At 31.7% G+C, this 14,091-nt stretch overlaps 3 protein-coding genes across 3 annotated transcripts; all 3 read left to right on the top strand.

The window, feature by feature from the left end:
• Positions 1-5,933: 5,933 nt before the first annotated feature.
• On the top strand, positions 5,934-8,302 carry LOC125827919 (serpin-ZX-like). Its single transcript, XM_049507250.1, has 2 exons — positions 5,934-6,338; positions 7,496-8,302. The coding sequence occupies exons 1-2, from the start codon at positions 5,934-5,936 to the stop codon at positions 8,300-8,302; spliced, it is 1,212 nt and encodes a 403-aa protein (XP_049363207.1).
• Positions 8,303-9,128: 826 nt separating this feature from the next.
• LOC125827920 (serpin-ZX-like) lies at positions 9,129-10,860 on the top strand. Its single transcript, XM_049507251.1, has 2 exons — positions 9,129-9,587; positions 10,090-10,860. Exons 1-2 carry the CDS (start codon positions 9,129-9,131, stop codon positions 10,858-10,860), a joined length of 1,230 nt encoding a protein of 409 aa, XP_049363208.1.
• Positions 10,861-11,421: 561 nt separating this feature from the next.
• Positions 11,422-12,812, top strand: LOC125827836 (serpin-ZX-like). Its single transcript, XM_049507183.1, has 2 exons — positions 11,422-11,915; positions 12,017-12,812. Exons 1-2 carry the CDS (start codon positions 11,448-11,450, stop codon positions 12,797-12,799), a joined length of 1,251 nt encoding a protein of 416 aa, XP_049363140.1. The 5' UTR covers positions 11,422-11,447; the 3' UTR covers positions 12,800-12,812.
• The last annotated feature ends 1,279 nt before the right edge of the window (positions 12,813-14,091 follow it).

Raw genomic sequence — 14,091 nt, forward strand, 5'->3', positions numbered from 1 at the left:
CTCCCAAAGGTCACCAAAGTAGTAGATACACAGTTATCCCTTAAGGTTCTTATCACCTTGGAAGCACCCATACATGAATCCAATTAATTTTTGGATAAATCTAATGGATATTCCACACAATGCAATGGATTTATAACATCTTTTTATTTATTTTTACTTGTCTACTATTTCACAAATAAATTTTCACTTTTAATAAAAAATTATAGATTTTCACAAATGAATGAAGTGAGTATATATATTTTATTAAAATATATAATTTTTTATTATTTTAAAATTAGAACAAGATCAAGATCAAATAAACAATAATAATGAGAGTGCACGCAACTTTTCCCTATCCTCCTATAAGTAGTCCACTGAGAGTAGGGAGCTCTAGTACTCGTTGTCTTATGAAAATAGTCAAAAGCCCCCTCAACCTATTAGCCAATTCTCAACTACACACTTATTCTATACGGGTTTCTATTACCCCTAAACTATTTAAATATGGAATAATCATCTCCCTAAAAAGTCATAACCAGTTTTATGTCAAAGATGTGCAGCACACGCTATGAATCACTTTACCATCATTTTTTCCCCCTGTAAATTATAAACCTAATCAAAATAATAATTTAATAATCATCTGTAAAATTGTGTAAAGTTTTCATTTTTATCAAATCTGAAAATTAAAATTTACAAAAAATGCTTTCAAATAGAGATTGTTTTTCCAAAATACTAATGATTTCTTAAGAGAATAATAAGAGAAAATGAGGAAAAAATCTCTACACCAAATTAAAGAAGAAGAACAACTCCACACGTAGTCCACATACACTTTCAATTTGAAATCGAACTCAAAAAAAAAATCCACAATAAGTATTCACAAATATGGGAGTGAAAAAACAAATTTGGTAAGAATGAAATAAGAAAGTGAAATTTCAAATTCACCATTGTTGGTTCATTGTGGTTTGACTTCTTCTTTTTTTTTGCTGAAATTATGAGGGGTTTAGAGAAAAAAACTTGAACTCCATTTTTGAGCTGCATATATGAAAGTTTCTTATGAGTTAGGTGATTGTTGTTGCTAAAAACGGTTAATGTATGATTAACTAAGCATAAATCAATAGCTACAAATTGATTTGGAGCTCTTTGAGACGAAATTTAGAAGACCACCATTAAAGGACTTTGAAAAAAACTTGAAGAAATCATGAAGTGGATATAACAATTTTGAGATATAAGAGAAAGGAAAGAATAAAAAAAAATTAATTATATAATCTCCAATGAGAGACTACCACATGGACTATTAGATTCAATTTTAGTCATTTTATGTCTTTGTCGAACCCTTACATGCCTACAAAAGGTGTATTCACCTTCTTGGACATGTCAGCGTAAATATCGAAAATAAAAAATTTAAAAAAATAATAAAACCCCCATAAAATATTAGTATATAGTTGAAAATTGACTAATAGATTGAAACATTTGTCTATTTTCTCATAATAATGACAGAAGAGCAACAATAACCAAAAGAGTAGTTGCACCTCCTCATCTTTATCAATTCCAACATACCTACTTAATTAATTACACAGTCATATAGAATATAAAATAAATAAAGTGAGTATATATTTTATTTAAGTCTATAATTATTTTTTCAAAAGTTTAAGTTTCTTAAAATTCGAGCAATATCAAGATCAAATAAACAATGACAATGACAGAAGAGCCACTGAAATAATTAATTAATAGTTAAATAATTATGATTTTAGTTTTATTTATAATAACAAATTTTAGAAATTACGTACTTAAAAATTCATTAATATATTACTTGTTTACGGTTGAATTTGTTGCAGTTAATTTTGTTATAATTTATAATTCTATTAAAAAAATAATCATCAGGAAAATAAAAGGTGCACATGTTAAACGAGTAATTAAATCAAAAACATCTAAAATTATATTATTGACAAAAATAGTACTTCCATCTTGAATTAATAAATATTTTTTATTTTATTTTTAAAATTTTATGACTTTAAATATGTAATTTAAAATCATTATTTTTCACAGTAGAATGTAAACTATTTAAATGATGATTCAAAGAATCTACTTTTGTGTTATAGATATATAATTGTATTTCATTAATGTTTTCACTTTTATTAGAATTGTCCATTAATATATATAATATATAACATTTGCTTGTAATTTATGTTATCTAAAAATTTAGAATAAAATATAATTTTATAGTACATCAAAATTTTGAAAAGAATAAATTCAATGATTTTGGTTATTAAATTCTGATCCACCAAACCTATAGCTAAGTCAATAAATGATTTTGGTTCTAACTTAAATTTTTGTGTGGGAGAGGTCATATTTGCCCTTCTACGCTTAAAAGAATCATCGGAGAAGGCCCTAAAATGTCCCTCAAGTATTTGAATTGGTACAAACTATCCTCCATTCATCTATCGTCCCTAAAATACCCCTCACGTCCACCTTTTGGCTCAAAAATACCCTCGATGTTAATTCTTTGGCTCATATTTGCCCTTATTTTTAGTAGCTCCCTTCAAGTAAAATTATTAAATATTTATTTATTAAATTGCTTAATGTGATTGGTCCAAATTTAAATCCTCTTCAAATAAATAATAAAAATGATATTGTTAAAAATTCTATTTTTCTATAAAACCACTTATGATTCATATTTTGACCTGATACACTTGAAAATAATATTGAAAAATAATAATTTCATGATATCTTCCTATTGACCTATTTTAAATCAACCCCAATTCATTATAACGTAACTCAACTCATAAATGGGGATCCAACTAAAATCCATACTTACCGCGACTGATTGTCCATCTAAAAATATTATTATTTTCATTAATATAAAATTTTCTCTCAATTATCCAAATGTCTTGTTCATTTTCTATTTTATTCCTTTTTAAATCTCTTATTCTTAATTAGGATATCCGGGTCTCAAACTTGAAATGAACTCACATATTTATATTCTTTTAATTAGTATTATTGTCATGATGGAATGAGGGTGGGGATAAAAGAAATGATTATTTTTATTCTTTTATTTTTAATTTTGGGTACACACAAAAAAATGTAATATTTGTACATATTTGCTTGATTAAGTCATCTTTTATTGAACTAATTATTTCTATATGAATGCATCATTATTTTCCTCCCTTTTTTCTCTCTTGTTTGTCATAAATTTAAAAAAAAAAAAAAATTGTGGACAAGATCCAAATAGAAAAAAAATGGAAGAGATAGGATGTGAAGAGTCGGGGAGGGAGTAGTTTAGAGAGTAGAAGCTTAACCTTTTTATAATTTTAAATTTACTATGAAATTCAAAGTTAAGTCAATCATGTGAGCTTATATATTAAGTAATTTCAAATTATTTTAAAGGAAAAGGGCCTAAAATGCCCTTAAACTATGAGATTCGGTACAATATTACCCTTCATCCACCTAATGAGAGTGATCCGTTAGATATAAGGGTATTTTTGAGCCGAAAGATGGACGTCCGGGATATTTTAGGGCCGATAGGTGGATGGAGGGTAATTTTATACCAATTTAAATACTCGAGGGGCATTTTAGGCCCTTCTCCAAAGAATCATATGTACTCTCTTCATGTATATATTTTTTAGGGGGAAAATCTGAAAAATATTTCAACTTTGGCCGAAATTGTTGTTACGATACCAAACTTTATGGAGAACCTTTTACCTCCCTACACTATTTAATAGTGTATTTTAAAGGTATATATGTGCCACGTGGACACGTTACTATCTATAATGATGCATTATTTATGATGTCCACGTGGGCACATATATAGCTTTAAAATACACTATTAAATAGTGCAGGGGGTAAAAGATCCTCCATAAAGTCTGGTATCGTGACAACAATTTCGGTCAAAGTTGAAGTATTTTTCAGACTTTTTCCCCCTATTTTTAAATATATTTTTCTTTATCATCTAACTTTAGACACATATTTAGCGAAGGAAAATCATAGGAAATGGAAGTAACTTCTTTCGAGGGCAGGCTTCATGAGTAAATATATTGAGAACTTCATTCACAACTTGCATGGACTTCTAGTTGAAAATACTTACATAATTAGCATATGTGAATCGATTGTTGAAGTTATGGGGTTGACAAAATTCACTAATAATAATGGAGAAATGATCTAATGGATCATTATAATTGTACGAATTTATATTATGGACCCTTTTACTTAACTCTTTACCAATTGAGCTCATTAAAAAAGAAGGGAGAGTTAAAAAGGGAAACGTGAAAAAAAAATTAATTATAAATTTTTTTAAGAAGAGAGAGAAACAGAATAAAATAATAATAATAATTAAAAAAAAGTGTAGCATGCAAAAAAAGAAAAAATTAGAATTTTCTTTTTAAAATTAATCCTAAATCCCATAAAGTTTTATCTCCTATTTTAAATCTAACTAAAAAAAACAATCCTAAAATTACCCAAATACTAAAAACTCATTCCACATAAATTCTAATTTGTAACAAGTAGATACCTATATATATTCTATTCATAATAACGTTAAAGAAAAATACGACTACACGCAAAAAAAAAGGAAAAGAAAATACGGATGTTTCAAATTAGTAAAGTTCTATTTCTTAACTTTATTCTATTTTGTTTGAGCAAATTTATGTGCTTATACATATTTTTATTAATGAATAGGCTTATAAAATAAGATAACTTTTAAATAGATTTAAAATAAATCAAAGAATGAGAGTAAATATTTTATTTTTTTTACTTTTTTACTTCTTTTTTTTTTCAAAGTCCAAAAAAATGATTATGATACATTACCAGCCAGTAGGGGTGGGCATAAATACCGAAAAACCGAAAAACTGAACCGAACCAAAAAAATTCGATTCTTCGGTGTTGGTTCTCGGTGTTTTGGTTCGGTGTCGGTTTTCTTTTGGAACTTCGGTTCTTCGGTTCGGAGTTCGGTGTAAGGGTCCTGAAACTACGGTGCACCGGAGAACCGAAGTTTTATTAGATAAACTTAAAAGTATTTATTATATTACTTAATTTTTAACTTTACTTGGCCCATTTCAATTTATATATTTAGATCCTAAACTTAAATAGCAAAAATCTTAATAACAAAATAGTAAACCCTAAAGACCTAAAGTCTAAACTAAACAAAACTCAATTTAATTCAAGTTTGAGCAGCAACTTGGTGTTTCTACTTTCTACTTTTTTTATCATTTTATGTTGTTACTTTGAAGTGAGAACAACAAATTGATGTTCTTATCTTTTATTGTTAGACGGTTAGTTGTTACTTTGAAGTTTGAAGTGTGAAGTGAATAACAATTGTTACTTTATCATATTCTCTCTTTATTTTTGTTTACACCGAAAAACTGATTTTAAAACACCGAACTAAACCGAACCAATCTAGTTTGGTTTGAAATATGGTGCACACTTTTCTAAAACCGAATACTGAAGAATCGAACCGAAACTTAATTAAACCGAACCGAAGAACCGAACGTCCACCCCTACCAGCCAGAGCCTGGACAAAATTCACTTTATTGCTTGCTCCATTTTTCAATTTCTTCGTTATTGTTTTCTTCCTTGCTTTAACACCCATCTTTGAGCTATAAGGCTTAGTAGACCTCACCGGAGAACGGTGACAGATAAGCAGATGAATTCGCCGGAGTTGCCAAGCGCGAGAGAGTTTTTTTTTTTTTGTTCTCACTTTAAAAAAGATATGATTTTCCTTTGAGAGAATGACGTAGATAAGCGAAACTTTTAACACATATTTCTTATTCCCTTTTAAAAAATGATTAAATTAAAAAAAAATATAAAAAAAATTAGTTCGAAGAAAAGGTAAAAACTTGCTGAAGAAGCAACGTTAGAAAAAACCAGCGAATTTTGTTCAGAATAACTGCTATTTATAGCGAAATCAGCAGGGATTAGGGTTTTAATATACCTTTCAACTTTCTTCCCTACAGATCAACAAATCCATGGCGAAACGAAAAGAAGAGAAAATTGATCATTGTGCACAGGTCACAAGTCGTATCCTTCTAAAGGAGATTCAAAAGGAGCTTAAAAAAACTAAAAATTCGAATACTAACATATTGCTCTCTCCACTGTCTTTCCACGCCTTACTGAACATGACTGCTGCCGGAGCAACGGGAGATACATTGAATCAGATGCTTCGATTTCTCGGTGTTCAGGACATTGATGATTTGAATTCGAAATTTTCAAATTTGTCTTCTGTTATGGAGAGAAATAGTAATGGTGGCCCTGCTTTGAGTTTCCTTAATGGAATGTGGGTGGCTCATACACATGAAATCAGAGACTCTTACAAACAATTAGCCAACACTCTCTATGAAATTGATCCTAAAGTTGTTGATTTTGAACGCAAGGTAAGTGCTCTGATTAATCTTTTGAAGTTTTATCTATCATGTAATGAATTTTTTTGATGAATAAATGTTTGGATAGATGGTGCATTGATTAATCTTTTGAAATTTATCTATCTTGTCATAATTGTAATGTACTGTTTCGATGAATAAATGGTTGGATAGATGGTATTTTTTTCCTACCTACATAAGGATAATATACTCCTCGCTATAAAAATAGTACATTAGCTCTAGATCTATTGGAATCCTTTACATTTTTCCTGTTGGATGATGAAGGAGTTCCGGCTATGAAGGTAAGGATGGAAATGCCGTTTCAATTATAGCTGCTGAGAGTATTGTGTTGCAGTATGAGTCATCTTATCATAATCTCCTATCTATTATTTTTAATTTAATCTCAGATATGCTCTCTAATGAGTTGTAATCAGTGGCGGAGCTAGAAATTTTAATAAGGGGTTCAAAATCTGAGGAGTAAACACACGAACTAGTGGAAGGGGTTCATGTGATGAAACTAATTCTGCTTTATAGTTTTTCCCTGGGGATCTTATGAATTGTTTTAACTTTTGTCATTTCCACAATATGAATAGACTTGGTTATTGTATCTTCACTTTGTCCTTTTTATCCCTTTAAACTAGTACAACACAAAAGTTAACAACCATTCAAACAAGCTCAAAATTTAATTTTCTTTGTAATGTTTTTGAAATTTGCTTACAGAAAAGTGAAATTATTTGTATTGGTGGTTTAGTTGAGAAGTAGATCTTGAATTATCATATACATCATTTCAACAAACTATTAGCTATTTAGAGCATGAATTATCCTTCCTTGTTTGGAATAGTAGTCTGTTTACAGTGGAAGATAGAGCCTAAACTCCTTCCTTCTTATGATGGTGCACCTCGAATGTACTTGTGTCCTTCCACCACTATTTCAAGTATCTGGTGTCTTTGCCTACCAAAGTTTAGCTGTAATTTGAACCACGTACTTTCGCATGGTTTTCATACCAATTTGATGTATCAAAAATATATTATATATAGATTCCCATGTCAAATGTTTTACCTTCAAGCTATTTTGTGTACAATGCTGAACTCCATAAATAAATTGAGTTCAGTATTAACTTATGAATGTATTTGTGCATAGCAAATAAACAGAATGAATTCATTATGCTGCAGGAAGAAGTGGTAGACGAAGTTAACACCTGGGTAGAGTCTGCATCAAGAGGCCTTATCACAAACATTATAAAGCCAAATCACATCAATGATAAAACAAAGGTCATTCTCACAAATGCTCTGTATTTTAAAGGTACATGGAACTTTGATCAAGAACGCACCATTGACAAAGACTTTTACCTTCTCAATGGTGACAAAATCTCAGTTCCCTTCATGACTGGCTGCTACGATTACAAATATGGATCATTTGAAGGCTATCAAGTTGCTAAAATTCCATATCAAACTGGAAAAAAAGACGATAAGAAAGTCTTCTCTATGTTTATCTTCTTTCCAAATGAAAAAGATGGATTGCCTAGCTTATTGGAAAAAGTGAATTCTGATCCAAAATTCTTTACCCAAGGCTTCAGTCTTTCGGCTGAACCACTTGATGCATTCTACATCCCAAAGTTCAAATTCTCGTACAGTGCAATGAAACAAGTTATAAGAACAATGAAGGAGATGGGATTGACTCTTCCTTTTGATAACAATTGCAATGAGTTAACAGGGATCGTGGAACCTCATGGGCCATTCTTTATCAACAGGATAATACAAAAGGCATTTATCGAAGTAAATGAGAAGGGTACTGAGGCAGCAGCTGTTACTGAGGAATCAGATGATGACATGGGATTTTCGATGTATGAGGCACCAAGATTTGTAGCCGATCACCCTTTCTTGTTCATGATAAGGGAAGAGGTTTCAAGATTGGTGCTTTTCACTGGAGCTGTACTAGATCCATCAAATGATCATTCATCAAGTGATTTCGATGATTAGTTTCTTAAATTGGTATTTGTTAAAGAACTTTTGAGTGTTTATGTTTAAATTAAAGTGTTCTTAGAAAATAAGTGATGAAGTGTGACCTTGAGTTGTCCAAAGACTTCATATTTTATCAACAAATTATTTCTTCTGAATTATTTGGGATTAATCACCTTTAAAGCTGATGGGTAAGTATCTAGGTATTGGTAAGAAAGTATTTTTTTAGATAGTTTAAATGATAACAATAATTCCAATAAAACCGGAAATAAATTTCGTTAATCGTTTTTGTAAAGAATATTTCAACTCTTGTTCAGTAACACTTGCTTCAACTAATAGTTAGAAGGAAATTTTTCTCAACTTTAATATTAAAAAGTACTTTCTCCGTCCCAATTTATGTGGCCCAATTGGTTCATATATGTCAATGCTTTGTACTACAGAGGAAATGGTTTCAAAGTTTCGTGTCTTCCATATCATCAAGGCCATGATAATAGGTAAGACTTTTGCTTGGTTTGATATAAACATCGAGTGCAAGTAAGACTAGATCTGATGATGAGGAAATATGTTCCGGTTGTGTTTAATGAATTTTATTAATTACTTTTTAAAGTTAAGAGTGCTAAAAAGTATACCAAATAAGAATTTAACAACTTAAAATCTTAGGTTTTTGTATAAAATTCTTGGTAAGTGTCCATATTTATGGTACACAATCTCCTAATTACAATCTACCAAGTAAAGTAAAACTTGTAAACTTGGGCTACAAGAAACTACCATCATATTTAACGTGCAATATTCATCAAATTACATATTATTCACATCAAATTTTTGCAAAGCTTTCAACTTTGAAACCATGGATGAAGCAATGATGAAGAAAAGAAAAAGAAAAGTCACTCATACATCTTCTTCGCAAGCAAATATCGATATGGAACAGTTTGTCACAAACCAAACGGACGTTTCTTTCAGGCTAACTAAACAAGTTTTCTCCAAAGAAGTTAAAGGTGTTTCGAATCTGGTGTTCTCTCCTCTGTCAATTCAAATAATTCTTGGTTTAATCGCCTCCGGCTCAAACGAACCAACTAAGGACCAGCTACTCTGTTTTCTCAAGTCCAAATCCATTGATGAACTTAATTCTCTGTATTCTCATATTGTCAACAACGTTTTTGCTGATGGAAGCCCCAATGGTGGTCCCATTTTGTCCATTGCTAATGGTGCTTGGATCGACCGATCAATGCCTTTTAAGCCTTCTTTTAAGGAGATTGTGAAGAAGGTTTACAAGGCTACTTCAAAATCTGTTGATTTTCAGAACAAGGTTAGTCCTTCAGCTTGTTTGGATGGCTGCTACCGGTTGTTTCATAATATATTGTTTTATCCTGTATTGTTTGTTGTGAATAGTGGCAAAAAAAATCAATTTGACTCCATCCATTATATAATGGAGTGACAAAAACATTAGGTAATTTCATCAATCTAGCCAAGCTTTGGTGGACAGAGTTAGGGAGGTAGCCATTACTTGTTGGAATAGTCGAGGAGCGTGTAAGCCGTCCTGACCATGTATTCCATTGAATGGCAATTAATTTTAGATATTTGTAGATTGATATTGTTGTTGTTGTGGCCGGTGCTATGGACTTGAATTAAACATAATTAATACTGATAATTCATATAGTCAATATCAATTAATATTTAGATTATACTGTTGTTAATCCATCAATCTGACTATGAAGTTGTACTTTTTGTTGAATGTTAGTTATAAGATTTTTGAGTGTATCTATGTATGTACTAATTCTTGTCGTACTCTGTTTGTCTTCACCTCAAAGCCTGCTAAGGTTGTCAATAAAGTCAATCGATGGGCTAAAAAGAATACAAATGGACTCATCGAAGAGATCCTTCCTCATGGCGCAGTAGACAATATGACAAGGCTCATCTTGGCCAATGCACTCTATTTTAAAGGAGTATGGGATGAGAAGTTCAATGCTTCTAAAACGAAAGACCATAAATTCCATCTCGTCAATGGAAGGTCTGTTCGAGCACCCTTCATGACTAGCTGGAAGAAGCAATACATTAGAGTCTTCAAGGGCTTTAAAGTATTGCTGCTTCCCTATAAAAGGGGCATAGACACACATCAGAAGTTAAGCATGTATTTTATTCTCCCTGATGCACATGACGGATTACCAGATTTACTCGACAAAATCACTTCAAAACCTGGATTCTTAGATCACCACATTCCGTCTAGAAAAGTCAGTGTGGGAAAGTTTCTTATCCCTAAGTTCAAAATATCTTTTGGATTTGAAGCTTCTAAGGTTCTAAAGGGACTCGGCCTCACATTACCTTTTATTGATGGTCTCACTGAGATGGTGGACGCGGATGAGCCTCTGGCAGTTTCACAAGTTTTTCACAAGTCGTTTATTGAAGTAAACGAGGAAGGTACAGAAGCTGCAGCTGTTACTGCTATGACCGGTTGCTCAATGATGATGGTTAAAGAGGAGATAGACTTTGTTGCTGATCATCCATTCTTGTTCCTGGTGAAAGATGAGACTACCGGTGCTGTTCTGTTCATGGGGACTCTGTTGAATCCTCTTGCTGTTTAGCATGTTGCTTCACTACTTCCATTCGTCAATTCTAGTTAGTTACATTGATGTTACGTTTATTTTAGTATGAATATCATATTATCTTAACTACAGAAGTTGTGTACGTCTTAGTTTGTCACTTGTTATAGTATTCGATTGGCATATGAGTATTGGTCATATAATTTTACTCGTCGATTTTTTGTTTTTTAAGAAAATAAAATTACAAAGAGGAGGGGAACGAGTGATGCTACCGATATGGAATTATATGACATGAGCTTTAACAATTCATGTTATACCAGATAGACCATAAATAAAAAAGAAGAAAAAGTATCTGCTTAATTTTCAAGCTACATGCTTATCCAATCAATAAATAACAATATCTTGACTCTACTTAACTTGTTGAAAGTGAGTGTTACGTGTATGAACGCAATCTTCTGAGAATCAAGCTTAATGATCAGTCATTTTCTTTATTTTCCATTTCGCGATTCTATGGAATTGATTCAAATACAAAATTCCACATGTTAAGTAATAGTACTAGTTATTTTAGTGTATATATTCTCCCAAAGCTTTTTTCACCTTTGATATCGTGTGTGGTGCCATATACCGTCATGGGACTGACTCACTCTCGCTCTCATCACTCTCATTCTTACTCGTCTAGTTCTTTCCATGATCAAAATATTGATATGGAAATGAGTGAATCGATCAGCACCCAAACGGATGTTTCTTTCATTCTCGCAAAGCATGTCTTTTCCAAAGAGATTAAAGGCGATACCAACCTCGTGTTCTCTCCTCTTTCAATTCAAATAGTACTAGGCCTGATTGCTGCAGGATCAAAGGGGCCAACTAAGGATCAACTTCTCTGTTTCCTCAAGTCCAAATCCATCAATGAACTCAATTCTCTGTATTCTCATATTGTCAATATTGTCTTTGTTGATGGCAGCCCCAATGGAGGTCCACGTTTGTCCATTGCTAATGGTGTTTGGATCGATCAAACGCTGCCTTTTAAGCCTTCTTTTAAAAAGGTTGTGGATAACGTTTACAAGGCTGCTTCAAATTCTGTTGATTTTCAGAACAAGGTAGGCCTTATTGTAATTTGTTTCATTGCAATTCCCCTTTGTTAACTAAAGCATAATGCTAATTCTGCCGTAAAATCTGTTTGTTTTACTAATTGATTTAGGCTACTGAGGTTGCCAATCAAGTCAATCAATGGGCTAAAATGAAGACAAATGATCTCATCAAAGAGATACTTCCTCATGGCACAGTAAACAATATGACAAGGCTCATCTTTGCAAACGCGCTATATTTTAAAGGAGAGTGGAACGACAAATTCAATGCTTCAGAAACAAAAGACTATGAATTCCATCTCCTCAGAGGAGGGTCTATTAAAGCACCTTTCATGACCAGCAATAAGAAGCAGTATGCAGTAGCCTTTGATGGCTTTAAAGTATTGGTACTTCATTACAAACAAGGTAGAGATACTACACGTCGTTTCTGCATGTATCTAATTTTGCCAGATGCTCGTGATGGATTACCAGCTTTAATAGACAAAATCAGTTCAGAACCAGGATTTTTAAACAACCATGTTCCGTTTGAAAAGGCTAAAATGCGCAAGTTACTTATCCCCAAATTCAAAACAACTTTTGGTTTTGAAGCTTCTAAGGTTCTAAAGGGACTTGGTGTCACTTCGCCTTTCTCTAGTGGTGGCCTCACTGAGATGGTGGATTCCGTGTTAGGTGGCAGGTTGTTCGTTTCACAGATTTTTCATAAGTCGTTCATTGAGGTAAATGAAGAAGGAACCGAAGCTGCAGCTGTTACAGCTAGTGTGGTAATGACTAAATCCTTGATAATTGAGAAGGAAATCGACTTTGTTGCTGACCATCCATTCATGTTCCTTATAAGAGACGATGCTACTGGTGTTGTGTTGTTCATAGGGAGCGTGCTGAATCCTCTAGCTGGTTAATTAGACCATATTGCATGATAATATAAAACTTTGTAAAGGACTGTTTACAGTTTCCTCACTTGTGTTTCTGTTTGATGAGAGATGGATGCTATGAATCTAAATAACCAGTTTCCTGATTTGTGTATTATTTTGATGAGATCTTGTACTGCCTTTGGCACCTTATATAATTGACTCTTCTATGCTTAATATTTGTGTGTATTTCGACATGATATTGAGTTTAAGAAAATCTTAAAAGAGTTTACTTCTAACATGTATGCATAGAACTTTTGAAATGAAATTGAAAAGGTAATGATCAATAAGCAATTGTTAGATGGAGCTTTCATAATTGTTTAGGTCACAGTATTCCTTAATTATAATTTATATGTCTAATGCATATTAAACATTATCCTTAAGGTAACATGTCATTTTCTCCTTCTTGTATTCGTTCTTCTTTAGATATTATATACCTTAACATCCACCTGGACCTTGAAGCTGATTTGATCAAAACAACTTAATGACTAACCAATAATTATTATCCTTGATAATCACTTTCTTTGTTGAAAAAAATTGGAATCCGGAAGGAAGAAATGTGATTTCTTGAGATAATAACTGTTATTTGTGCGACTCAAATCCTTAAATAGAGATGCAAAATGTCACCATTATGTGCTTCGGACAGGGCCGGCTCTATGTATACTTTAATAAGGCATTGGCCTTAGGCCCCCAATTTTAGGGGGCCTCAATTTTTTACCAAGAATAAATTATGTGTTAATTTTTTATAGAAAAAATATTGATTATTTATCATAAAAAAGTATATATTTAAAATTATTATTTTATTCTCTTCAACCCCATTCAACTAGAAGAAATCAAGAAAATATTATTTTATTTTCTTACTCTCTCTACTAATACTCACATTATTTTCTTTTTAACTCCTTTTACACTCTCTTCTTTAAATTGTTGATAAGTTAGAGTAATATTCTGTCAAAAATGTCAATTAATAGTCGAAAAGTATTGAACAAATTCAATTGTAAATTCTTTTTCCATTTCTTCTTAGATTTTCAAGCATTACAACAACCATAGTAAAATGTGGGTAACCAAATTATCAACTTCATCAAAGCTATGGTTCTAACTCTTATATTTATTTGAAATTTGTCAACTTATTACTTGTAGAACTATGTTAACAATTCATATAATGATTGTCCGAGTAAGATACTATTTTTCAACGTTAAATTAATAAAATCTTATTTAAAACTAATAATTGAAAAAGAAATCAAATAAATCATTTATATATAAAAAAAATATTAAGTAATACTTTG

The sequence above is a fragment of the Solanum verrucosum genome, unplaced genomic scaffold, assembly GCF_900185275.1.
Source record: "Solanum verrucosum unplaced genomic scaffold, falcon-dt-bn FXZP01000064.1, whole genome shotgun sequence".
Taxonomy (NCBI): domain Eukaryota; kingdom Viridiplantae; phylum Streptophyta; class Magnoliopsida; order Solanales; family Solanaceae; genus Solanum; species Solanum verrucosum.